The 26,826-nt window shown below is 36.1% G+C and overlaps 1 protein-coding gene across 3 annotated transcripts in view; it reads right to left on the bottom strand.

Moving 5' to 3' along the window:
• Positions 1 to 26,826, bottom strand: part of LOC149818740 (uncharacterized) — a 94,312-nt gene that overhangs the window by 21,981 nt on the left and 45,505 nt on the right. Inside the window, exons 3-5 of one of the 3 annotated variants that reach the window (XR_016427388.1) lie at positions 22,111 to 22,214; positions 3,972 to 4,010; positions 3,524 to 3,682 (exon numbers count right to left, since the gene is read on the bottom strand). Coding sequence is in view for 2 of the 3 variants with exons in the window: in XM_089985687.1 (XP_089841813.1) it covers positions 3,972 to 4,010; positions 22,111 to 22,214 (143 nt within the window). In the remaining variant the exon portion in view is untranslated. The remainder of the gene's footprint in view (positions 1 to 3,523; positions 3,683 to 3,971; positions 4,011 to 22,110; positions 22,215 to 26,826) is intronic. The other 2 variants (XM_089985687.1, XM_089985688.1) reach the window with 2 other exon arrangements.

The raw sequence follows: 26,826 nt of genomic DNA, 5'->3' as shown, positions 1-26,826 counted from the left end.
CCATCCAGAATAAATATCTTGTCAGATATCACACTAGTACCACTTAAGGAAATTTAGATATTGAAGCTAACCAGTCAAATTCCTCTCTTATAAAATCATGGAAGATTTCAGACTCCTGCTATCATGTGCACCAGAATGTTTCAACTTTCAACACTTACATGATCATTGCTTGTTGTTGATGAAGTAACATACTGGGCTTTGTTTCGAAAGCTACCCATCATCCCTTAAATATTTTCATGCTTGCTTTCCTATGTTCAACATTTCGCGTATATTTTTTTTTTCTGAGATGAACCAACTACACCCAGCCGACCCAGTCGGCTGGGGTTCGGTTCAGGCCCAGCTGGACCCAACCAGCTGGGTCCGATCTGGACAGACCTGGCAGGGGACTACCAGGTCTGCCAAGTCCAGCCGCAGGCTGGTCCGGGCCCGGCACGGCCTAGCATGCCCAGCCGAGCTACTCGGCTGGGCTGCCAGGTGCCCAGCCAGCACCCTGCTGGGTCTGGTTCAGCCCAACCAGACCCAGCCACACCTGGCAGGACCTGGCACGTCAGGCCAGAGTCGGCTGGCCTGACCGCCAACCCACCAAGGGTCTAAAAAAAATATACTTATATTATTTTCTTCTTCTTCTTTTAAAACATAGAAACCTTTTTTTCTATAATACCATGAACCAATAGGCCACCAACACAATTTTTTTTTCACGAACGCGCATGAAGATAAAATATTATAACATAGGTTTTTGGTGCATCCCACGATCCAAAAACATGGATCATCCATGGAGATCGATCATACCATAATATCAACCCTTAACAATTTATTTGTACCGTCAAACCCATGCATTTTTGGCATAAAAATACACATGTACAGAATGTTTTTTGTTGCTACGTGTATAAAATCGAAAATACTTCCATGAAAGAGGATCTACAAAACCTCATCCATGTATTTTAGAGTAAATATCTAGATTTACTCTTTTCCCATGCATTCTTCTCAAAAGCATCGCATGAAAATCCAATTCATATTCTTTTTCTCATCTGAAACAAGAGAGAAACCCGTACCTTTGCGTGAATCGAAAGAAATAAATGGTGGATCAAGGGTTGGATGGCTGAAAAAGATCAAATATCCTCCTCTTCTTCCCCCTTTTACCTCTTTTTTCCTTACTTTCTCTCTTCCCCTTCTTTTTTTCCTTCTCTTTCTCCTTTCTATCTCTTTTTGAAGTGTTTTTATAGGCCCCCATAGGGGAGGTCGCCCCTCCTTCTCCAGCCCTCTCTAAGAGAGTTTCCAAAAGGATGAAAACTCTTTCTCCTCCCTCTAGTTTCCTAATTTTTTTGAAATACTACCAAATGTTGACTTTTCAAAACAAAAACTTCCAATTCTTTTAAAACACTTTCCTAACCTCTCTTAAGATGGAATAAGGACTCTTTTAAATAATCCTACTCATCCCCAAAAATAAAAATTCAGAATTAGTATTAATTAATTAATATTAATTAAATTTATCTAAAGACTTCCAAAAATTACCAAATTAACCCAAAAGGCTCATCAACCTTATTAGACTTCAAATTAAGGCTTTATAGTGCATTTAAAGCTGAAAAAACGTTGGACTTGAATTTGGATCCAGATCCGGGTCCAAGATCCAAACCCATACCCAAAACGAAAATGGATCAAGATCTGGATTAAATCCAGATTAAAGTAGGACTTAAATAAAACCTAAATCCATATTAGTTCGGATTGTAGGCCTTAGATCCAATCTGATCCAACTCCGGATTCGTTTCGACAAACTACTCAATTTTCAGAAAAACATTATTTTCGGGCCAACTGTAGCCCGAATTTAGAAAACTAAAACACCGTTGCGCTCAGAATTTCGAGACGCATCCAACAATATATTATACGCATATAAAAATCTGGATTTCGCCCAAAAATAACCCGAATTTTGCTCGAATTTTGCTCGAATTTAAAAGTCAAAAATAAAACTCTTGCTCACGCTTCGTTTGGCTCGCCTCGCCCTTGTCGATGAGACCTAGGTCAAGCCCAGACTCAAAGACTTCAGTCTAAAAATCGAGCCTCAAACAATTTTTCTCTCGGACTTAGCCAAATTTTCGAAAATCTCAAATTTAACTAAGTGTGAAAAATACGCGATATTACAGTTTCTGAGAAGATTTCTGCAATGGTTTAAAAAAAATCTGCATTTTCAAGGGGTATGAGTTGGGGTCGTTACAATAAGAAAAACCATACCCGGACCCGATAAGAACTATATGAACCAGACCTGGGCCATACCCAGTAAAACAATGTTTTTTATCATTTTTACATTGAAAAATTATGGGTCTTAATCGGAACTCGCATCGGTCTGGCATAAAAAAAAATCACAAACTATACCCAGGTCCATGTATTAATCGGACCTTCGAGTCTTCTTACTTATCACCATAACCAGACCCTATAGAGTTTGGTATGGGTTGAGTCTGGGTAAACCCGACCCATTGACACCCCTAATTACACATGGGTGATATTTAGGTAAAACAATGGAGGATTCTGTCCCCTCCCTCAAGTAAAACAAAGGGGGATTCCGTCCATCAAACCCCACCTCTCTCTCTCAAAAAGAATAAGAAAGAGAAGCAATTGTTGTTATGAGTTTGGATCAGGTAAGAAGTCATACCTAACAAACATCAGAAAATAATTTTTGTAGGGCATGATATTTGAAGAAGAATGGGGGAATAATAGTTTACATAAAATAGATCGGATTGGGAGAGGGACACATGATATTTTTTAGTACAAAAGGAATGAGGTGGGGATGATATTTAGGTAAAACATAGGGCATTTTCTCCGGATTGGGAGAGGGACACATGATATTTTTTAGTACAAAAGGAATGAGGTGGGGATGATATTTAGGTAAAACATAGGGCATTTTCTCCCCCTCCCCACCCACCCCAAAGAATAAAAAAGAGGAAACACCTCTCTCTCTCTCTCTCTCTCTCTCTCTCTCTCTCTCTCTCTCTCTCTCCTGCTGTTGACAGCGTGGGGAAAGGATGATGTCAAGGTCCTGGCGAGGAGTTAAGGCCAGGTGAAAGGGTTAAATAAATAAAATAAAAAAACTAAAAGTTGTTTTTTTTGGTAGGTTATGCATTAGGTGTGACCCGTATCCAGAGACATATCCATACTTGTACCCATGGTGACACAGATACCTGACCCTGCCAGACATATATAAAGTTGTGTCCACATGTCTAATTTTTAAATGTTCAATGTATCTGACACTTCATGCATGTCTGACACAGATACTCGTATTATTGGATGGGTAACATAAGTTCATCAAAACACTCAGAATTTTATTGGATATCATAGTACATGGTTGGGTAAAATCATGACCCAGTGAAGCTGCATTGTATTTAAGCATCTGAAGATTCATTGTTGTGTCTTCAACAACAGAATTTTCTCACATGAGAGTACAAGGCATTAGATTTTCCCCATTTCAAATAGGAAATGGCATGTAAAGGCAAAATTGAGTAAATAATAGGAAATATCATTCACTGTGACTTACATTACATGTATGTAGCTTTGCTTTTTCTGAAAGTAGTTCCCAATGGGGTATACGAGCATTCAGCCAGATAGGCTTATAAAACCGAGAGTGGCTCTGAGTGACTATATTTTACCAAATCTGACTCAACTAATCAACCAGGTCCATAATTGATTACTATACCTGACCAAACAGAGCTGGGTTGGTCCAATATTCTACCAAAATAAGTATTGTTCTTGCTATCATTATCTAGAGCTATGTCACAAAGATATGGCAAAAGGACACAGGACATATCATTTTTGTGGAAATTTTCATTACTGAGTAGTATATAAGATGGCAGGACATGACAGTGCTTTGGAGTATCCTGGTAATCAGCTTTCTGAATTCCAGAGAAGAATATGCCAAAGAGACGCAGCTTCACTACAACATTGATGAAAATGCAATTTTAAGCATGTTAAGTACTTATACTGACCTTGAAAGCACATCCTGCCACACAAGCATGAAAGCATTCCTGCTTAAGGACAAAAAGAAAAAAGAGGCTTGTGTTATGGACTAATCAAACTACAACATATAAGAAAGTACACATCTTAACCAACAGAACTCCATACATTGCATCTTGTTGTTTACTCCCAAGTCCTACCAACTTTACATGTATCCAAAAGCATTACAGAAACTAACCCCACTTCAGTGCATGGAATGCTGATAAACAAGTTACAGAATTTTAAAACTGAAAATCCAACTTTGCAGTTATTTCAAATTCAGGTTGGACCATAGTACATTAAATGATTGAAACTAGATATAGTAATTTCAACCATAGACATTTTTCTTTCCTTTTTCTAACGAGAAAATATGCTTTGTTTCATATCACAGTTGAGTCATAGTCATTGAGTCATTGCTGTTTTAGCTTTAACACAGGCACAATGGAGAAGGAAGATGTCAGCAAGGAAGCTTTTCATGGAGGCTATCCGGACACCAGGGACCATTTTGAAGGAGGGAAACTGAAGCCTACAGGACAAGAGAATGTTTCACGAATGAGAACACTGATGTTTGACTCCATTGTTAAAATGTGACTATCTGTATATATATATATATATATATATATATATATATATATATATATCAGGGGTATTTTGGTCATTTCTCATGTTGTAATAGGGACAGTCTAGTAGAGACTGTTCTGTAATTCTCGTTTCCTTTTATTTTGTATTTTCTTTTCTTCTTTTTTTTGTGACTGTTACAGTCAATATAACTGTTGGAGGCAGTTCCACTGTTAGCTGGGAATTTTTTATGTGATTTGTGTTTGGTGATTGTCTCCAAAGTGAGATTGTATTTGGTGATTATCTCCATAGTGAAATTGTATTTTGACCCATTAGTGGTCCTTGTGTATTTGTGCTCTCTTGTAGCCATTAATGGCGTTCCATTCTTCATTTCATGGTATCCAAGCCACAGGATCCTGTAATTCAAGAATTATCTTGATCAAGCTCTCCTTTTGGAGATTATTCTTTTCAGGCTATCACTATCATGGCAGATAGGGAATTTTCTTCCATCATCTCCTTCAAACTCTATGAGAACAACTACCAAAATAAATTATAGGGTTTTATTAGTGGATCCATTACCGAATCTCAATTAAAGCTAACAAGGAAAGAAGGAGATCAAGTGAATGTCATCTCCTATGAAGAGATAGAACAAGCTCTAAAGGAATATCAAGACAAGTTGGAGGACTGGGAGGCGACCAATACCCAAATACTCTCATGGTTCATGAATACTATGGAGTTCAAGATTGTCACCAATATCATTAGAATCAAGAAGGCATGTGATGCATGGGTATTTCTAAAAAGCACATTTATTCAACGAAACATGGCTCAGTTATACTATCTCCAAAAAAAAAGGTACGTAATATCAAGCAAGGAGATAGAAGTGTTAGAAACTTTTATGGTCTCTTATCACAAATATGGAATGAATTAGCTATGCTAGAACCTAAGTGGGAAGGTTCAGCAATAGAAACAAGGCTAAAATAAGTTGAGAGAAAAAAATTTCCCCTTGTATGAGCTTAGACCGGAATTTGAGAAAGTAAGGTCATCCGTTTTTCATAAAACTTTTGCACCTCCTATAAGTGAGGCTACTGCTGAAGTATGTCAAGAAAAAACCAGACTTGGGATGCATAAGACTAGTGATAAGGTTATTGTCGTATCAAGGCCGGAGAACCATGTGAGAATATATAAACCTCTTCACTTTGAGAAAAAATTTAATTGAGGAGATTTTGAGAAAAAATACAATGGAAGAAGAAAGATCATTTGTTATTTTTGTAATGAACCGGGGCAACCAGAATGCCCAAAACTCAAAAGAAAGGTGTCAGCAGTGAGTGAAGAAGCTCTCAAACAAGAAACAAGCAAAAAAGGCAAACTCAATGACTTGATGATCGCTCAATTGGCGGAACCCGTTTCATAAATACTAAAAGTCACTCAATCTACATCCGGTGCCATTGTGTCTACCACTTCCCCTCCAGGTAAGTCCGCTTGGATTTTATATTCGGGAGCTTCATTTCATATGACACCTAATGAGTTCCTACTATCCGATTGCACCAATTCATATTTTTCATGCATGTCAACCGCCGATGAAACTTCTCTAAATGTGAAAAGTATAGGAAATTTAAAAAATCTTTTAAAAGACTCAAAAAAAAATTGGTTGCAAACGTTAGAGTCATTCCACAACTTATCCTTTTCTCGATTTTTCGAATTTCCGATTATGTGTGTAAGGATTTCTTCTAATTTAAGGCTTGTTGGGTACAGGATCTCTAGTCAGGGAAGCTGATTGGACAAAACCATAGAAGAGAAGACCTCTATTATATGGATTTTTTGTGTCTTCCTAAAGAATTTTTTTGTAACTATGCCAAATAAATTGACTTAGATCTTTGGCATAGAAGATTAAAACACCCAAGTATATCCAAATTATCGCTTTTTCCATTTTTTGAAAAATATTGTAAGGAAAAAGGTTGTGTAATGATTGTATACTTGGAAAAAAATAAAAATGCTATCTTTTGGATCTAGAACCTTTTTGTCTAATGAACCTTTTGAATTGGTGCATTTGGATGTATGAGGCCCCGGATGTATGAGGCCCCACTCTCGTTATGTCAAAAGGTGGATTATCATACTATGTTACATTTATATATGTATGAGGCCCCCGCTCCAACATGTTTTTTAACCATACATTCATATCATGAGCCTTTAAGCTATAAGGAAGCCAAAGACATAAAAGAATGGGCTGATGCAATGAATTTACTACTAGAAGCTTTACATAAAGCTAGTACTTGGAAAATTCAACCTCGCCCTAATGAAAAAAGACTATATGATGTTAGTGGGATTTTAAAATTAAAATAAAGAGTGGCTGATTACTAGAAAGATATAAGGTTAGGTAAGTTGTGAAAGGGTACTCTCAGAAATATGGTATAGATTATCAAGTATGACCACTGCTAGGACCCTAGTTGTTGTAGCATCCATTAGGGATTAGTCCATATATCAGTTAGACTATAAGAATGCATTCTTAAATGGGATTTTGAATAAAGAAATCTACATGGATCCTTCTCTTGATCTAAGTATTGAGAAAGGTATGGTTCTCCATCTTCGTAAAACTTTATATGGCCTTAAACAAATTCCTAAAACTTGTTATGATCGGTTTAATAAAACTATGTTAGATCTTGGTTTTAAATCATGTTATACTAACACTGCTCTTTCTATAAGATCTACATGTTCCACACTTGTCATTCTACTCTTGTATATTGATGATATGATCATCACTATGTCACATGCATGCGGGAGCGGGTGCAGGGATTCGACACTTCCAAAAAACCCAGGTGCGGGGGTGCGGCAGGGGCAAATATATATATATATATATATATATATATATATATATATCATGTATAGTGTATATGTATAAATGTATGGTAGCTGTTAAGGTCCATGACATTTATGCATGTTAGCACGTTCACCACAATTTTATGCCCCTAACAAATTTAAAAATTGATATGGTGATTAGGTGTATTAATTGTCACAATTATGGACATTTTAGTAATTTTTATTAGGAAAACATATTAATAATTGTGCATTTTGAATGCACAGCTAATAAGTGTGTAACTTATTTTTACACAAAATTGCAAAAATAGCAATTGGTGTCCATTAATGCATGGAACCGCCAGTCATTTTTAAACTTCAAGGGTGTATTTTATGGTCATGTGTTAACACCTGCAGATGGCTATGGAAGTCGACACACTTATTAACTTCCTAGACTGATCCCTATTCATGAGAAGCCTTTTGTTTTATGTTTGCAGAGGCATTGATTTTTTTTAGATGTATATCTGAATGTGTGTGCCCAACTTGCTTTTTACCATTTTTTTATCTTATATGGTTGTCCCCAAAGATGAAAGTGATGAGTTGTGGAGCCTGATGCATTGTTTTTGCCCTTGCAGGAAGGGGGGTCCGGGGGCTCCCCCCGTCCAGAGGGGGCGCCCCTGGCGGGGGGTTATAGGGGGGCAGCACCCCCCTCCCCCCCAAGATTTTTTTTTTTAAATTCTGCAGCCCATTTCATAGGGCAATTTTAAAAAAAAAATCCAAAAAAATGGACCAAAATGACCCTGGGTGCGGTCAACGCACCCAGGGTCGGGTTGACCGCACCCGCACCCGCGTCGAGTCGCGTCAACGCGGGTGCGGCACCCTGCTAGCCGAATCCCTGTTACATAGGATCATCACTAGGAGTGATAAGAAAGGAGTTGAAGAAACTAAATTTATGTTTAAGAAAATTTTTTATATGACTGACTTTGGTTTCTCGAGATATTTATTAAGTATTAAAGTAGCCTATTAACCAAGAGGATACATCTTGTCTCAGATGAAGTTTGCAACTGATATCATTGCACGTCAAGGAACCATAGATGAAAAGCATGTTGACACTCAAGAAGTGATCAATGCCAAAATGAGAACTAAAAATGGGGTCTTGTTGGATGATAGAACACTATATAGACAACTTATTGGATCACTAACATATTTATCTATTACTAGACCAGATATTGCGGATGCACACTGCAAGTCAATTTCAATATGTGCGACCTTCGGTCTACATGAGTATTATGTTGAGAATAATTCGATACATTAAAAATATTATATCTAAAGGGATTTTCTTATCTTCTTCCTCATTATTAAATCTGATTGTATATACTAACTCTAATTGGGGAGGAGATCCGAATAATCGACACTCAACTACTGGTTTTTATTTGTTCTTAGTTGATTCTCTTATATCTTGGATATGTAAAAAACATAAGGTATCATTGTCCTCCACGAAAGCTTAATACAGGGTGATGGCTACAACAACAACCGAGGTCATGTGGCTGAGGTCTTTGCTTAAAGATATCAGAGTTTATGTCTCAAAATCTTCAAAACTATGTTGAGATAACAAAAGTGTCATATATATTGTAAGCAATCATACATCTAAAATCAACAAACAAAGCACATCAAGATGGATTGCCACTATGTTCGAGAAGAGCATTTGAAGGGGACTATTGATTTGCCATATATACCATTTGAATTTCATATTGCGGACTTCTTCACTAAAGCACTTTCCTTACCGCAATTTTTTTTCTCCTTAACAAACTTTTGGTGATCTCACTGCAAGTTTGAGGGGGAGTGTTAAAATGTGACTATATATATATATATATATATATATATATATATATATCATGGGGTATTTTGGTAATTTATCCTATTATAATAGGGACAATCTAGTAGACTGTTTTGTAATTCTTGTTTCTTTTTATTTTGTATTTTCTGTTTTTTTTGTTTTGTGACTGTTACAGTCAATATGACTGTTGGAACAGTCCAACTGCTAGTTGGACTGCCTCCCTTTTGCTTTCTCTTGGCTCTATAAATAGAGCCATCCCTCATGTTGTAATGCATGCTTTTTACAAGCATACTTAAGATATTATAAAGACTATTTTTTATGTGATTGTGTCCAAAGTGAGATTGTATTTGGTGATTATCTCTACAGTGAGATTGTATTTTGACCCATTAATGGTCCTTGTGTATCTGTGTTCTCTTGTAGCCCTTAGTGGCATTCTATTGCTTTTGTTATGACTTCATTTCATCCATTCCCTGGAAGAATATAGTCAAAGAAAGAAGTTCAAAAAAGCAAAAATAATTTGGTATCCAGCAACAAGTTCAGGGTTTGGTTGGAATTAAGATTGCTTCAGACACCAGAAAGAATCTAAATTCTAACAAATCAACCCTGGTCTGATCAAACAGCATGTATGCTGAAGTGACAGGTGAAGGTTGAATGCGCAGAAAATATGGTCTTGCTCCACCAGCAACAAGCTGGAACCATTACTCCATAGGGAAAGAAGAAAGCCCTCCAAGCTGAATCTCCTCATGGATCACAACATCAATAATGCAAGACCACCACCTAATTCCATGTCGTCAATCCCCAAAGAATCCACACAGCTTCCAGTGATTTCTGAGTTGACTACCAACAGGCTCCCCTTTAAATAATAACAGTACCAAAAACTGCTAAATTGTGGCCGACTGCAACCTCATCCCTTCAATCTTCCACCTATGTTGCAGAGCTGAACACATGGTCACTAGAGTGCATGTGAATTTATAAGAAGCCAAAGCAGGAAAGGGTGGATTTAAAACAAGTTAAAACGAGAATCACAATAAGTGCATACATGGGAAGCAAATGAAGAGCATGCATTCTTTCCTAATTCTGTGGAAACAGGTGTCTCTGAAGCAAGATCAAGAGCTACTTGGAAAGCAAAAAGAAAAGCATGTGATCAGTTTTATCATATTCAAATCCCTCAGTTTGATTCTGCCTTGGATTGACCAAGAGAAAATCTTATTGAAGACCTCATGAAGTAGAAAACTTTGAAATGAAAGAGAACCAAATATGTGAGTTAAGTTTTCCAGTTCATTTCTTAAAACCAAACGCCAGGGGGGATCTTTTATAGCCACATATAGCCATCATTTACCACTCAAGATAGCTTTCTGCCATATATAGCCATCATTTACCACTCAAGATAGCTTTCTCTTCATATCCAATAATAGAAACTTAGCCTGAGGAATGCCAGGGTACAACACTCTTAAGGTACCACTTGGATGACACCCAAAACCCAGTTTAAAACTGGGTTTTGGGTGTAAGCTGGGTTGTGTGCCTAAAAATCAAGTTTTGGTGTGTTTGGGTGGCGTACCAAAACTTGGTTTCATCCATGTCATAACAAAACTTGGATAAGCGAAAAAAGGGCCCCCAAGGTATGCAACCTGGTTTATAAGGCCCAACTCCCTCAACTCTTACTCTTTCTCTCTCCCATCCCCCACCTCCCAATACAACCTGTGAATCCAGCCACTTTCCGGACGAAGATTGTTTCTTTTTTTCTTGGTATTTTTGTTTTGGTGGTGGCTTGTCGGCCATTTTCCAGGCAGCCACCGGCCGGGAAATGGCCGACCTAGGATTGCCCCAACCATATTTTTTTTTCATTTTTGACATGGCCGACCATTTTCCAGCCATCCACCAGCCGGAAAAATGGTTGGCTAGCCATTCCCTTTTTTTTCTGTCTGCCCAAATTTGTTACTCCTATCAACAAGTTGTAACGGAATACAAAAAGATTAAATGTCATTTATGAACATATACAATCACAATGACCACTTATGGGTCAATTACATAAACACAAATCAGCCACTTAAGGGCACACAACACATAAAAAATATAGGATTGTATTGAGAAATGCTCTAAGCAAAAGCATGAAAAAGAGCAGCGGTTTCAATCCCTATATATATACAAGAGAGGAGGACCATATAGCCATTGGGGAAATCCCAACTTCTCTATGGCCTAATTACCATAAGTCCCATGACCTATTTTATATTTACAATAATAAATAAAAAATAAAAATAGAAAATAAGACAATGAACAATGACATGTACAATGACCAAAATACCCCTACATAAGTAAAAGATCAAAATACCCTCATTATATTGATATATTACATTGACACCCCCCCTCAAACTTACAGTGTGATCACCAAAAGTTTGCCTAACAAAAAATGAAATCTAAGAGAAGGAAGAACTTTAGTTAAGAAGTTTCCAAGCTCATATTCAAACATGACATATGGCACTTTTGTTGTCATAGAATAATCCTGATGGTGTTGTTGATGGTACTCTCATGTCTTCTAGTAAGCTTCTTAACAAGACAATTATGATATTGTGGTGGCCACAGCAAGATACTCGACTTCTGTGGACGATAGATACCTTTTGGTTTCTTTTTACATTTTCAGGACACCAGTGAGTCTCCTACAAAAATACAGAAACCAGTGGTTGAGCATCGATCATTAGGATCTTCTCCCCAGTCAAGAGTCAGAATATGCAATTAATCCAAGAGGAGAGGAGGATGGCAATACTAATCTTTGATTAACAAATTTTTTTAAATATCTAATAATACACATAGCAGGAGGTAAGAGAGTGCTGAAATTGACCAACAGTGTATATTGCATGGGATATGTCTGGTATGGTGATAGTCAAGTACGTCAAGGCACCAATCATATGTCGATATGGAGTGGGATCGTCCAATAGAGTTTTATCATCAACCTTCATCTTTGAGTTGATAACTTCAAGTGTATCCACTCTCTTCTCGTCAATTGGTTCAGACCTGTCTATAATCTCAATAGCAAATTTAGATTGAGTTAACAATTATCCTCGGGTAGAATAAGTCACTTGAATCCTCACGAAAAATCTGAGAAAACCTAGATCAGTCATTTCAAAATTCTGTTTGAGTACATGCTTAATATGATTTACTCTTTGTTTGTCTCCTCCTTATATGATTATGTCATCAACATAAAGGAGCAAAATTACAATACCTGCAGCAGATTTCTTAACAAATAAAGTAGTGTTAGTATAACATGAAAAATATCCAAGCCTAGTCATAACAGAACTAAAGCGACCATATCAGTCCTTTGGTGCTTGTTTGAGACCATACAAGGCCTTTTTAAGATAAAGAACCTTTTCATTCAGAATATCATACCCAAGTGGTGGATCCATATACACTTCTTTTAATTCTCCATTAAGAAATGCATTTTTGGCATCCATTTGGTAGATAGGTCATTTCCTAATAGAAGCCACAACTATAAGTGTTCTAACAGTAGTCATTTTAGCGGCAGGGGCAAAAGTCTCATCATAATCTATCTCATATTCTTATGAGTACCTTTTGGCTACTAGTCTGGCTTTATGTCTTTCCAATGTTCTATCACTCATAGTTTTAACCTTGAAAACCCATCTACATCCTATTGATTTTTTCTCAGGTGGTATCAATTCTCAGGTTTTAGATTTTTCTAATGATCTTATTTATTCACACATGGCATTTTGTCATTCTAGATAGTTTTTAGCTTGATTATATGAGACCAGATCAAAGTAAGAGAAATTTTTTGCTACACAGGCTTTGTATTGAGGAGCAAAAGACTCATATGTCATAAATTTATCAGGTTCTTTATGTTGTCTTTCAGAGTGCCTAATATTTTTGGTTTCTTGGGCCTCTAGGTTGGAATATTTTTCTAAGGCATTAGGAAAGTTGTTCTCCTGTCCTCTTTTATATTGAATAATTTGAGAGTGATCCTAATGTCCACCACACTGAGTATGCATTTGAGGTTCATTATTATCAATTTGATTTTCTTCTAATATCCCAACTCTAAAAATATATATTCAAATTTTCTCTTAAGCACATTTTTATCAAAAAAACTTTCTTTTTCTAAAAAGGTAATATTTCTTGAAACATACAATTTATCATGTTCAAGATCATAGCATTGAAATCCCTTTTGACTCTCACCATACCCAAGAAATACACTGGTGATGGCTCTTGGAGATAACTTGTCATTTTTGTTGGTTAACACAAAACACTTACAGCTAAAGGTTCTTAGTCTAAAATAATCAAGAGAAATTTTAAAAAAGTTTTTCATATGGAGTTACGTTTTAGAGTTTTGACGATGGAAGTCAATTTATAGGGTAAACTCAAGATTTGCCTCAACCCAAAAATGTTTTAGAATACTTTTAGAGAAGCAAAGTCCTTGTTGTTTCTACTATATGCCCATGTCTTCATTCGGCTAATCCATTTGGTTGGAGTGTGTTTGCACATGACCTTTGGTGTAAGATTCCATTGGTTTCTAAGTAACTTTTGAAATCATTTGACATGTATTTGTAATGAGAATTGCGGAAATACAAGGTACAAGAAATATCACAAAAGGAGTTCAATGAAGAACCAAAACACGTAAGCACATAATGTGCACAACACACAAAACCCACTAAGGGGTAAATGCCAAAAAGCAAAATAGGAACTTTATTGAGAAAAAAAGAGTCTTAGAACACTGTATATATATTAGAGGGAGAGCCCTCTATTTATACAAGAGGAGAGCCATTGAGAGGGGGTCATTGGAGCTCCCACCATAGACGTTGGGGAGCCCCAACGGTCACATTAATGACCGTTGGGGACCCCCAACGTCTATTAGTATGGGCCCCCCAATGGACCCAGCTGAATTACAAAAAATAAAAGACAAACAGAAAATAGCAAAAGGAAAATCCTAAGAAAAAATACAATATTTAGTGAAATAACCAAAATACCTATATCGGGTATTTTGGTATATATATATATATATATATATAGAGAGAGAGAGAGAGAGATATTAACACCCCTCCTCAAATTTTATACGGAAAAAACCAAAAGTTTGTTAAGGAGAAATAGAAAACAAGGAGAGGAGTGGGAAGCGCTTTGGTGAAGAAGTCAGCCAACTGATATTCGGATGTGATATAAGGCAATGGGATGGTTCCCTTGAGGTATTCATCTCGAACATAGTGATAGTCCATTTCGATATGCTTGGTGCACTCATGGAAAGTATGATTGCTTGTAATGTAGATCGCACTCTTGTTGTCACAGCACATCTTCGAGAGAGTTGAGATGGTGATCCCCATATCGCAGAGAAAATTTTGAAACCATACAATTTTCATGCTTGTAGTCGTCGTGGCACAATATTCAGCTTCTGTGGATGATAAGGAAACTTTTTGTTGCTTCTTGCACCTCCAAAAAATAAGCAAATCCCTAAGAAAATGTAAAAACCAATAGTTGAGATTCGATCATTGGGATTACCACCCCAATCAGCATCAATATAAGCAGTTAAATCAAAAGATGAAGATGATGATAAAAAAAGTCCTTTAGAGATAATGTTCTTGATATAGCGCACGATTCTCTTGACAACTGTCATATGAATTATTGTAAGAGCATGCTGAAACTAGCTTGTTGCATGAACGGCATGAGCAATGTCAGGTCGAGTGATGGACAAATAAGTAAGAGATCCAATTAATTGTCGATAAGGAGTAAGATCATCAAGTAAAACACCATCTTCAAGTCTTAATTTAACATTTATAACTTCAGGAGTCTCTACTTTCTTTTCATCTAAAATCCCCGACTTAGCACAAATGTCTACAACCAGCTTCATTTTGGAAAGAATGTATCCTCTAGGTGAGTAAGCCACCTCAATACCTAAAAAATATCTTAGAAAAACCAAGTCAGACGTATCAAAAGTTTTCTTTAACATAGACTTAATGTCATTTACTCATTTTTTGTCATTGCCCGTGATGATCATATCATCAACATAAAGAAGGAGAATTATAATAGAATCACTTGTTTTCTAAACAAAAAGAACAGTGTCAGTATAGCAAGAGACAAAACCCAATTTAATTAATACATTACTAAATTTATCATACGAAGCTTTAGGAGCTTGTTTAAGACCATATAATGTCTTTTTTAATTTCAAAATTTTTCCATTTAAATTTATGTCAAGAGGAGGATCCATATAAACTTCTTCACCAAGATCTCCATTTAAAAAGACATTTTTAACATCAAGTTGATAGATGGGTCATTTCTTAATAGATGCAATTGCAATAAGGGCTCGAACACTAGTCATTCGAGCGATCGGGGCAAACGTCTCATCATAATCTACCCCATACTCTTGAGCATATCCTTTGGCTACCAATCTAGCCTTATATCTTTCTAAAAAACTATCACTTTTGGATTTTAATTTAAAAACCCATCTACAACCTATGGGTTTCTTTCCTTGCGAGGGAACAACAATTTCTCAAGTTTGAGCTTTCTTAAGAGCATTAAGTTCATGTTCCATTGCTTCATTCCAATGAGCATATTGTTTGGCATCATTATAGTGAGATGGTTCATAGGAGTGACGAGCTATTAAACAAGCTCTAAAATTTGGTGAAAAAGATTCATAAGAAACAAATTTATTTGGTACTTTAGAAATACAATTTAATCTTCTTAGTGAAGATTCTTCCATAGGGGTATTTTGGGAAAATTTGTCAAATGCACATGGATGATTGCTTTCACTTCTAGCATAAACTTATTTCTTACATGTTCATCCATATTTTTATGTAAATCATTTCCTTCATTGTTAAAAGATTTACATTATAATCATCATTGAGAGACTCAAGGGTCTCAATAGAATTAGATTTGTCTTCTCGGAGTAATAAATCAAATAGGAAAGAATAATCAACATTTTCTTTTAGATCATTATTTATAAAACCATTTTCTTCTTCAAGAAAAGTAACATCTTTTGAAATATAAAGTTTGTTATTTGATACGTCAAAACATCGGTATCCCTTTTGTTTTTCACCATATATCAAGAAGACACATTCAATAGCCTTTGGAGAAAGTTTATCATTCTTGTGAGTAAGAAACTAAGAACAAAACATTTACAACCAAAAATTCTTAATCTCTTGTAGTCGGGAGTCATGTTGAAAAGTTTCTCAAAAGGAGAGAAATTGTTTAAAGATGATGAAGGTGTTCTATTAATTAGGTACGTTGAAGTCAAAACGGCTTCGGCCCAAAATGATTTTGGAATGTTTTTGAAAATTATAAGAGTTCTAGTTGTCTCTATTATATGTCTATGTTTTCTTTCCGCAAGCCCATTTTATTGCGGAATGTTGGGACAAGACCTTTGATGACAAATCCTGTTTTGTCGTAAATAAGATAAAATTCATTTGACATATATTCGCCCCTTGAATCCGATCTTAGAATAGATAGATTACTTAAAAATTGATTTTTAACCATTGCATGAAACTCTTTAAAATAGAAAAATACTTCTGATTTTCTATTTAAAAAATATATCCATGAATATCTAGTGAAATCATCCACAAAAACTACATAGTATGAAAAAACTCCTTTAAATATGACTGGTGATGGACCCCACACATCGGAATGTACTAATTCAAATGGTCGTGTAGAGAAAAAAATTCTTTGAGGAAATGGAATAGTTTTTGATTTAACAAGTATGCAATCTTTACAAATTATGGTTTTTTCTTTACAAGTGTTTCCCGAAAAGGAGAAAAGAGACATCTTAGCAAAATTTGGGTGTTCAAGTCTCTTATGCCAAACATCAATACTTTTGACATTTACAAAATTACAAAATGACTTGGATGGTAGTGTCAAAAAATCCATAAAATATAAATAACCCCTCCTATGGCCTTGCCCAATCAGTTTCCCTGACTTGAGATCCTGCATGAAGCAATCTTTAGGTGAGAAAGAGACTTTGCAGCTATGATCGGTAATTTGAGAGACTGAAAATAAGTTTAAATTGATTTTTGGAACAACCCTTGTTTTTAAAACAAAAAACTCTTGAGAATATTTTAAATCAAGTGTTCCAATGTTTTCAACTTTTAAAGAAGTCCCATCGGCCGTCGAAACAAAAGATGATGTAGGGTTGGAATAGATATTAGAAAGAATGTTTTTACGTGGTGTCATATGAAAAGAAGTACCTGAGTCTAGTATCTACATACCTGAAGGAAATGATGAAGATGCTATGGCAGCACCCAAAGTTGAGGAAGTCTTGAAGAGATGTTGGAGTGCCTCCAAAATTTGAGTAAGAGTTTTTTTAATGTCTCCTCCATTGTTGTTTCCCTCTTCTTTCTTTGAAATATTTTCACCAAACGAAGCCATCTTTTCCCTTTAGCTTAGGACAAACTGGTTTAATATGTCTCAGTTTGTTACAATAGTGGCAAATAATACCCTTTCTAAATCCATTAGTTTTAGCAAAGTGAGGAGGCCTATATGTTTTAACATTGGATCCCGGCCTAGTCACAGCCAAGACTTCATCATTTTTACAAGTCATGCCAAGACGAGTTTCTTCTTGGCATACTTCGGCAAGAAAATCTTCAATAGGTAAGGCCTTGCTTCTATGAAGAAGAGATGCCCTCACTTGTTCATATTCCAGTCTAAGATCGTGAAGAAATTGAAAGAAATGTTCATTTTCAATTTGTTCTCTTCTCATTTCAATATCTTCCAGAGCCACCCACTTGGGTTCTAGAAGAGCAAGTTCATCCCAAAGGGGAGATAAGACACTAAAATAATCTCGGACATTCATGTCCCCTTGTTTAGTAGATCTAATATTTTCTTGACAAAAAAAAAATTGTCTAGCTAAATCTTTTTGGGTATACATACCCATAAGGAAGAACCAAGCTACATTGGTTCTTCTAAACTTAGCAATGTTGGCACAAATTTTAATGTCAACATTGTTCATAAACCACGCCAAAATTTTGGCATGGTTACTTTCCCAATCCTCTACCTTTGATTGATGCTCATTAATAGCTTTAATCTGATCCTCACCATCAAGAGCCTTTTCAACGCCACCTTCGATCTTGGTGAGCTTCAATGTTGGTTCAAAAGTAGTCTCCATCACGAAGCCCCATAGCTTTTTTCCACGAAGATGATTCTCCATAGCGGACGTCCACATTAAGTAGTTCGATCCATTGAGTTTGAAGGCGAGCTCTACTCTTGAGTCGTGCTCCATGATGAAGAGGAAGAGTAAGAGAGAGAGAGAGTTTAAATAACTTCCAAGATTACAAGGAGCCCCAATGACTCTGATACCATGTAATGAGAATTGCGGAAATACAAGGTACAAGAAATATCACAAAAGTGGTTCAATGAAAAACCAAAACACACAAGCACATAATGTGCACAATACACAAAACCCACTAAGGGGTAAATGCCAAAAGGCAAAATAGGAACTTTATTGAGAAAAAAAGAGTCTTAGAACACTATACATATTAGAGGGAGAGCCCTCTATTTATACAAGCAGAGAGCCATTGAGAGGGGGGGGGGGGGGGGCATTGGGGCTCCCACTATAGCCGTTGGGCCCCCAACATCTATTAGTGTGGGGCCCCCAATGGTCCCAGTTGAATTACAAAAAACAAAAAATAAAAAAGACAAAAACAGAAAATAGCAAAAGGAAAATCCTAAGAAAAAATACAATATTTAGTGAAATAACCAAAATACCCCTATCGGGTATTTTAGTATATATATATATATATATATATATATATATATATATATATATATATATATATATATATATATATATATGACTATATACATATATTTTAACAGTATTCTCCCCGTGAATCAGAATAAAAGATAGATATATTTGTTTTGAACAGATTTGTAACCAATTTGTGAAAATTTTTAGAGTTTTCAAATACTTCATTTTTGTGCCTAAGAAAGTAGATTCATGTATAACGAGAATAGTCATCCACAAAAATAACATAATATACGTATCCACCTTTGCCCCCATCATAAAAAACTACATAAGTTCCACCTAGCTTTTTCTTGAGAGTTGGGCAAGAGCTTTTCATGTAGCCAAAGCCCTTAAAATAGTGACACTGAATAGAGCTTAGGTCACCTCTTCCTCCAGCTCTTCCACCACCTCTACCACTAAATCTGCCAGGGACTGCAATAACCCTGTCACTGAATGAATAGGTTTTAAGAGACCTTATTTAGTCTCTTCTGCAATATTCAGTTACGACATTGGTAACCGAGAAAAAAAGTGGACGATGCAGTATGACACTCACCCCGTCAAACTCTGGTTGAAGAGACATAAGAAAGTCAATAATCCTAATTGTTTCATATGTCACCTGGGTACGTGTAGGGGTGCAGGTACGAGTACGAACGATACGACACAACAATTCCAAAAAATGAGGTACGGGGACAAGGCTATATATATATATATATATATATATAAGGTTTGGGTCTGGATCATATATGGATCAATATTAAGGTCTATATTAAAAATTAAATAGATATTTCAAAAATTAAATGACCATGACATACGTGTAATTTTCAAAAAAAAGGGGAGGGGAATGAAAATTTTAAAAACAAGGTCTATATGTGTAATTTTCAAAAAAAGGAGGGGGAATGAAAAGTTTTTATATAAGGGGAGAGGGGTACGTCGTAACATCCTCTCTCTCTCCACGAAGGAGAACAAGGAGAAGATGAAGATGACGGCAAAGAAGAAGGTGCAGATTGAGAGACTCTCAGCCAAATCAACATTCAAACAGGCTCTCTCTCTATCTCTCTCATTCTTTCCTCTTTCCCATAGACGAAAACCTTACCCGACCCAACCCACAGTCCCACGTACCCGTGCCGCACCCGACACCCGTATGCGTGTCGAGCCGTGTCGACATGGGTACGTGGCCTGTTTTGCAGTGTCCCGGTAACATAGGTTGTTTCCTTGTGTTGATCAAGAAGCCCTAGACAAGTTTGGCATGAAGTGCACTTCTGACACTTTGCACACTTTTTGCATTTGGTTTGGCCCTCTGTGAGTGCAAATGCATCCCAAATTCTTTGCATGTAAGAATAAAATTCGTCAACTGACTTGTTTCCTTGACTCGTACCCCCTCAATTCTTGAGTGAGCTGGTATTGCCTAACCCGATTCTCTTGCTTGTAAACTTGTTTGAGATATGTCCATGCTTCTTTGGCCTCCTGAAATTTTGAGAGGCTTATAGCTATATCCACTGTTCTACCGAACCTAATATCTAAGCATTCACTCATGCATTATTTACTATTCATTCTTCCAATAGTTTCTCACAATCGGCATCTGTAGGCTTCGGTTTGATTTTGGTCCCATGCAAATAGCCACTCAGCCCCCTTTCTAACAATTACGGCTGTCATGAAATCAGCCCAATAAACATAGGTTGTCCGGTCCAACTTCACCGAAACAATTTGAATTCCTTCTTTCTCCATTCCTCACACAACCCCCAACTACAATATTCAATAATCCTCCACACAAACACAAACAAGCAGAACACACTCCAAAATAGCACAACACCAGCCAAATAATGTGTTATTCACAGCAGTATGCAACAGCACCTCCAAACTACCACACTGCCATATGACAATCACTCAACAAGACTAAACTGATATTGAAATCCACCAATATAGATGCTAAAAATAACAATAAACCAGCCAATCTAGCAAATAGAAGCATTCATACAGGCCAAGAGATCACTTTAGCACACAACCAAAATACCCTATGATAGCAGCTCCAAAATTTCCACTACATGTACCAAATCACATGAAGCACATGTTCAGCACAGTAACCACCTCTTGCATACAACAGCAGTGATATCTAACAGATTTCAAAGGACTGCAAACAAAATATATGCGCAAAACCAAAATCGATGTGCCTAGTACATAAATAATAGGCTATCGATAGTGAGAAACTTCCATATGAATCGATAAATGTCACCCAACATCAAAAGTATTGAAGCCCAACTACATCCAAGGCATGTCCCAGTCAAAAACGATGCCAAAGAGTCCAAACACAGAGACTAAAAACCTCTGAGATGATCGTTATGCTAAAAAATCCAAAACAGTCGACATAGGAACATCCAGAAAAAAATACTTGTAAAATCTCACAAAAATCCCAAAGTGCACCAATGATGGTGATTCTTGATTCTATGAACTCCTAAAATCAAGAACTACAGTACTGATGGTGCTGACATCAGCACCCTCCTGCACAAGCTTCCGTGAGAACCAGAATGGAGCCTCCTTCACCTTCACCAGCACTCACTAATCTCCTTCTTCAGGGCTCTGATACCACTTCAGAGTTTCATACTAAGAGGAAGAAGATGAGAGAGAGAGAGAGAGAAACAAAGAAAGGAATGAAGAAGATGCATTAGCTTCAAAACTGAAAGACACAACATAAAGAGGTCAACCCCCCCATTCCACTAAATGACAAAAACAGTCTACTATAACCTATTGACAGATTACATCAATACCCCCAAAGAATAAAGACATGCACATTTACACTCAAGTGGGATAGCACAAATAGTTAGTGATACACAAGATACTATTATATTACACTATTCAACAGCGGCGAGCATTTGAATATGGAGTCACATTGTCAGTTGCTTATAATCCCAACCAGGTAAGTTTAAAAAAGCTCACATTGACATGGTCAGAAATACAAGTCACTCACAGAATTTGTTTCAAAAATGATGTGGCAGCCTTCTTCCTAAGGATCCCTCTAGAGTTTCTATTTTCCCTATGCTTACAGTCTTTCTTAAATAATCTAACAGAGTTGTTTACCTCACCAAACATTTTCATGGATCAATCAGGTGTCTCATAAGTTTTGATAAACTTCAGCAATTTGATGAGCGAATGTAGACTAATATTTTCATGACATATTGGTGCTACAAATTTCAGATAGCAAATAAATCTGAATCTGATCGCTGGTTGTATAAAGGAGGGCAAAGAAAGGAACCGCTGAATAATTTTCTGCTCCTGGAGACCGATCAATGTAAGCACTCCATTGATGGTCCTTTAAAACTGGATCTTTATAGCAAATCTCATTGCATTCTCCCAAGCCTGACAATGCAACAAATGAAAAAGCTTTTAAGGATTACCAAACTATTGATGTAATTTGGGGTGGGGGTGGTAGGGAGAAAACCAGGTAAAATACAGAAAAATAAAGAGTTCACACACACACACACACACACACCCCTCCAAGCACTCATTTTGATAGCTAAAAACTTATTATTATAAACTTATCACTACTGTAGAGCATCCTAATATAATAAATCAGTAGAGCAAAACTAAATTTTCTGTAGTATAAGATGGAACACTAAATCCTTACAACATCAAACAGTATAACTATTTTTAGGTACACACAAAAAAATTTGAATATTAACACGTAAATGAAATGGACTAGTCACAAATTCAAGTTGCCAAGAAACATGTTTAGTAGTTTACAAGAATATTCAAGTACAGACTTTAACAAAAAACATGCCACAGGATACATTTTTTCACAAGAAAATTGATAGTTACAAACACGAGAACATTGAAATGAAGTAATAACAAAAGCAATAGAATGCCACTAAAGGGCTACAAGAGAGCACAAATACACAAGGACCACTAATGGGTCAAAATACAATCTCACTATGGAGATAATCACCAAATACAATCTCACGTTGGAGACAATCACTAAACACAAATCACATAAAAAGTAGTCTTTATAATATCTCAAGTATGCTTGCAAAAAGCATGCATTACAACAAGAGGGATGGCTCTATTTATAGAGCCAAGAGAAAGCAAAAGGGAGGCAGTCCAGCCAGCAGTTGGACTGCCTCCAACAGTGATATTGACTGTAACAGTCACAAAACAAAAAAATCAGAAAAACACAAAATAAAAAGAAACAAGAATTACAAATCAGTCTCTACTAGACTGCCCCTATTAAAACAGGGTAAATGACCAAAATACCCCAGATATATATAATATATATAGTCACATTTTAACACTTTCCCTCAAGTTGCAGTAAGATCATTGAAAGTTTGTTAAGGAGAAAAAGAAATTGCGGTAAGGGAAGTGCTTTAGTGAAGAAGTCTGCAATCTGAAATTCAGACGGTACATATGTAATATAGTGTGTTTTTTCAAGATTTTTAATTTTGAAAATTATGAATTTTTAACTAAGTATTAAATGAAAATGATAAATTGTGAGAAAATATCTTTAAATATAGATGACGTTAGTTGGGTCTGGGCGTGGCCCAGAGCCCACTGACAAGACCTAAATGAGACAATTATTATTTGAGAAATTTTTTATTTTTTATTTTTAACCTTTAAATTCAAGCAAAAAATTGAGCGAAATTCAGGTTAAATTCAGGCAAAATTTGGAGATAAAAATTAGGTATGTATATCGTTAGATGTGTCTCGTAATCCTGAGAACGTTGGTGCTTTGTTCTTCAAAATCGAGTTACGGTTCGCCCGAAAATCGTGTTATTCAAAAATGACTTGCCTCTATTTTTACCTTTTTCTTGATTGGATCGAACTGGATCCGCTCTGTTTGATTAAAGTTGATATGGATCTAAAACCAGTTCAGGACCCATATTAACTAAGATCTAGTCCAGGTAGGATCCATATGGATTTGGATTCAAAATCCAAATATGGTCAATTTAAAACTTTAAAAACAATTTAAAAGTTAAATTGGATAGGTACAATCCTACCTGGAGTAGAACTCTACCATGGGAAGACTTCCAGAGGGGAGGGGACACTGAATATTCTTAGAATATAATATTAAAAATTATATATATATAATAAAATAAGATGAGAGAGAATCATTTACGGTGGTTTGGACATATTCGGCGAAGGCCTAATGATGCTCCAGTTAGAAAGATGGAGAAATGGGAAAATATATTAGTTAAAAGAGGTCGGAGTAGGCCTAGGAAGACTTGGATGGAGATGATAGCAAAGGATATGAATGCTTTGAACCTCACCAAGGACATGGCATTGGATCGAAATGATTGGAGGAGAAGGATTCATGTGGAAGACCTAGAATGATTTTCTTTGTTGGTTCATATCGCCGACCCCAATTGTTTTGGGATGAAGGCGTAGTTGTTGTTGTTGTTGTTGTTGTTGTTGTTGTTGTTGTATATAATAAAATAAGACAATTAATAATAATAATGAGTAATGTAGAGAGGTAGAGTTCTAACTTTGGTAGAACTCTACTCTCTATTAGAGAGCCATCTAGAGGGGACGTCACCCTCTAGATAAGAAGATAATTAAAAAATAAAATAAAGAAAAACAAAGAGATAAAAAATAATAAAAAGAGAGGATAATAAAGAAAAAAAAATCTAGAAACAATATAAGAAGGGGTTGGACTCCCCCTCTCCCTAGAATCGTGATTCTAGAGAGAAAGGGAGAGAGTTAGAGAGGGAGAAAAGAAAGAAAGAAAGAAAGAAATGAAGAAGAAGAGGAAGGAGAGGGAGAAATCCATCTTTCTCATCGATCAACTATCGATTTTCAATCTTTTTAACAATCGAATTAAGGTACGGGTTTCACTCTAGATTCGTACAGGGAGAAGTAGTTTTAAATTTGGTTCTTGCGTAAGTTTAGATGGAAAAAAGGAAAATCGGATTCAAAGAATATATATGTATATAAAGTGATGATTTCATGTATATATACGTGTATATATATATATGATTATTTCCTAAGATTTTTTATTTTTTTGAAGTACCAAATCCTGAAAATACCGATGTTTGTGATAGATGTAGATTTTCTTCAATTGATGAGGGCATGGGTTAACGATTTTCCTGTTATGCACATGATTATACATGCACACACACACACACACACACACACACACACACACATATATATATAGATATAGATATATATTGAATTCGGGATGGATGATTTATTAAAATTGGATCCATATGCATTTTGGCATGTTCGAATCAAATATGTTGAGTTACACACATATTCGAAATTTCTGATGGTGGTTGATCACGTTTTACTATGTTAAAATTGTTTTGATTATTTCATGCTGCTGGAATTATTTCTGGATTTCAGAATTTGCTGATCTTTGTGTGCAAATCTGATCAGATTTGCCGACTCTTTTTTAGCACAAATCTAATCAGACTTGCAGTATGACTTTCGTGTGCAAATCTAGTCAGATTTGCCGATTTTTTTTAGCACAAATCTTATCAGACTTGCAGTATGATCTTTGTGTGCAAACCTGATCAGATTTGCCAACTCTTTTTTAGCACAAATTTGATCAGACTTGAAGTATGATCTTTGTGTGCAAATCTGGTCAGATTTGCCAACTCTCTTTGACTACAAATCTGATCAGACTTGCAGTATGATCTTTGTGTGCAAATCTAATCAGATTTGCTGACTCTTTTTTAGTATAAATCTGATCAGACTTGTATATTTCAGTGAACTGTTAACAGTCAATACAGTATGAACTTGTATATGTGATGATGGTTTGCCGATTTGATTACAAGTGTTATCAAAACTGATAATGTAAATTTGATAACGGTCTGCCAAATTGCGTACATGTTATTTCGGTGAACTGTTATAAAAATTTGTTTCCCTGTTACTGTATTGACTGTTATAAGACTGATTATACACTGTTTTGATGCTATTATGTTCACTGTCATCAAATATAAACCTATGTTGTTATCTTGACTGTTATTAGAATTGTATATGCATGTCTTGTCGACTGATTACAAATCTGATTCTTTGTTTAGTCGTGGACTGATAGCAAATCTGATTTTTCAGTCATTTTGTTGGTTATCAAATTCGAGTTCATGTATCAAATATGATGTGATGTCGGTTGTCTGTTAAAATGTAAAACTGTACATATATGTATATATAATAATATTATATTATTATATATATATATATAAATACATTTTTAATTTCTTTCTTTTCTGTATTTTTTTTCCTTTATTTTTATTTTTTGTCTTTATGTCATCTAGTTCAGTTTGAACTAGAATGACTGTTGCTAGTCAAGTCCTGTCCAGACTTGACTAGCAATAGAGCTGTTGGACTGACACAGTCCAACAACTCTTAATAGAGCTGTTGGACTGACACATTCCAACAGCTCTAAATAGAGCTGTTGGACTGTGCCCAACAGCTCTATTGAGTCCTCTTTCAGCTGTGTATATAAAGGGGTGCAGCCCCTCTTGTATTTCACTCCAATGCTTCTTAAGCAATTGGTTTTTCATATCAATAAAGAATACATTTTTATTTTTATTTTGTTTCCAGTTATACCCTTTTTAAGGGTTATGCTTTAGTGTCATTCTTGACACTTGCTCTTGTTAATCAAAGCTCGTGTTTCGAAGATCCCCATTTCATTTCATGGTATCAGAGCCGCGGAAGTACTAAATCTTGAGGAAAAGCTGCCTCGGTTTCCGTGCCCGTTTGCAAAAGTGTTCGCCACTTGAAGAGAAGTATTTTATCACTTCATTGGAGAAGATTTCACATCTTGTTGTATTGTTTTTTTTTTTTTCTTTCTTTCTCATTTTCCTTCTTGTTTCTCTTCTATCCCTATTCTTTCTCTCCTTGTAATCGATGGATGACAATGATAAAGTCACCATCATGCCTATGAAACTAAGCGATACGAACTATGTAACATGGGCTTCAATCATGAAGCACCATATATGGGGAAAAGGCTTATGGGGGATTGTGGATGGTTCCGATT

Source organism: Nuphar pumila, chromosome 13, assembly GCF_984573655.1.
Source record: "Nuphar pumila chromosome 13, dmNupPumi1.hap1.1, whole genome shotgun sequence".
Classification (NCBI taxonomy): Eukaryota; Viridiplantae; Streptophyta; class Magnoliopsida; order Nymphaeales; family Nymphaeaceae; genus Nuphar; species Nuphar pumila.
This window is presented reverse-complemented; position numbering and strand designations above follow the sequence as displayed.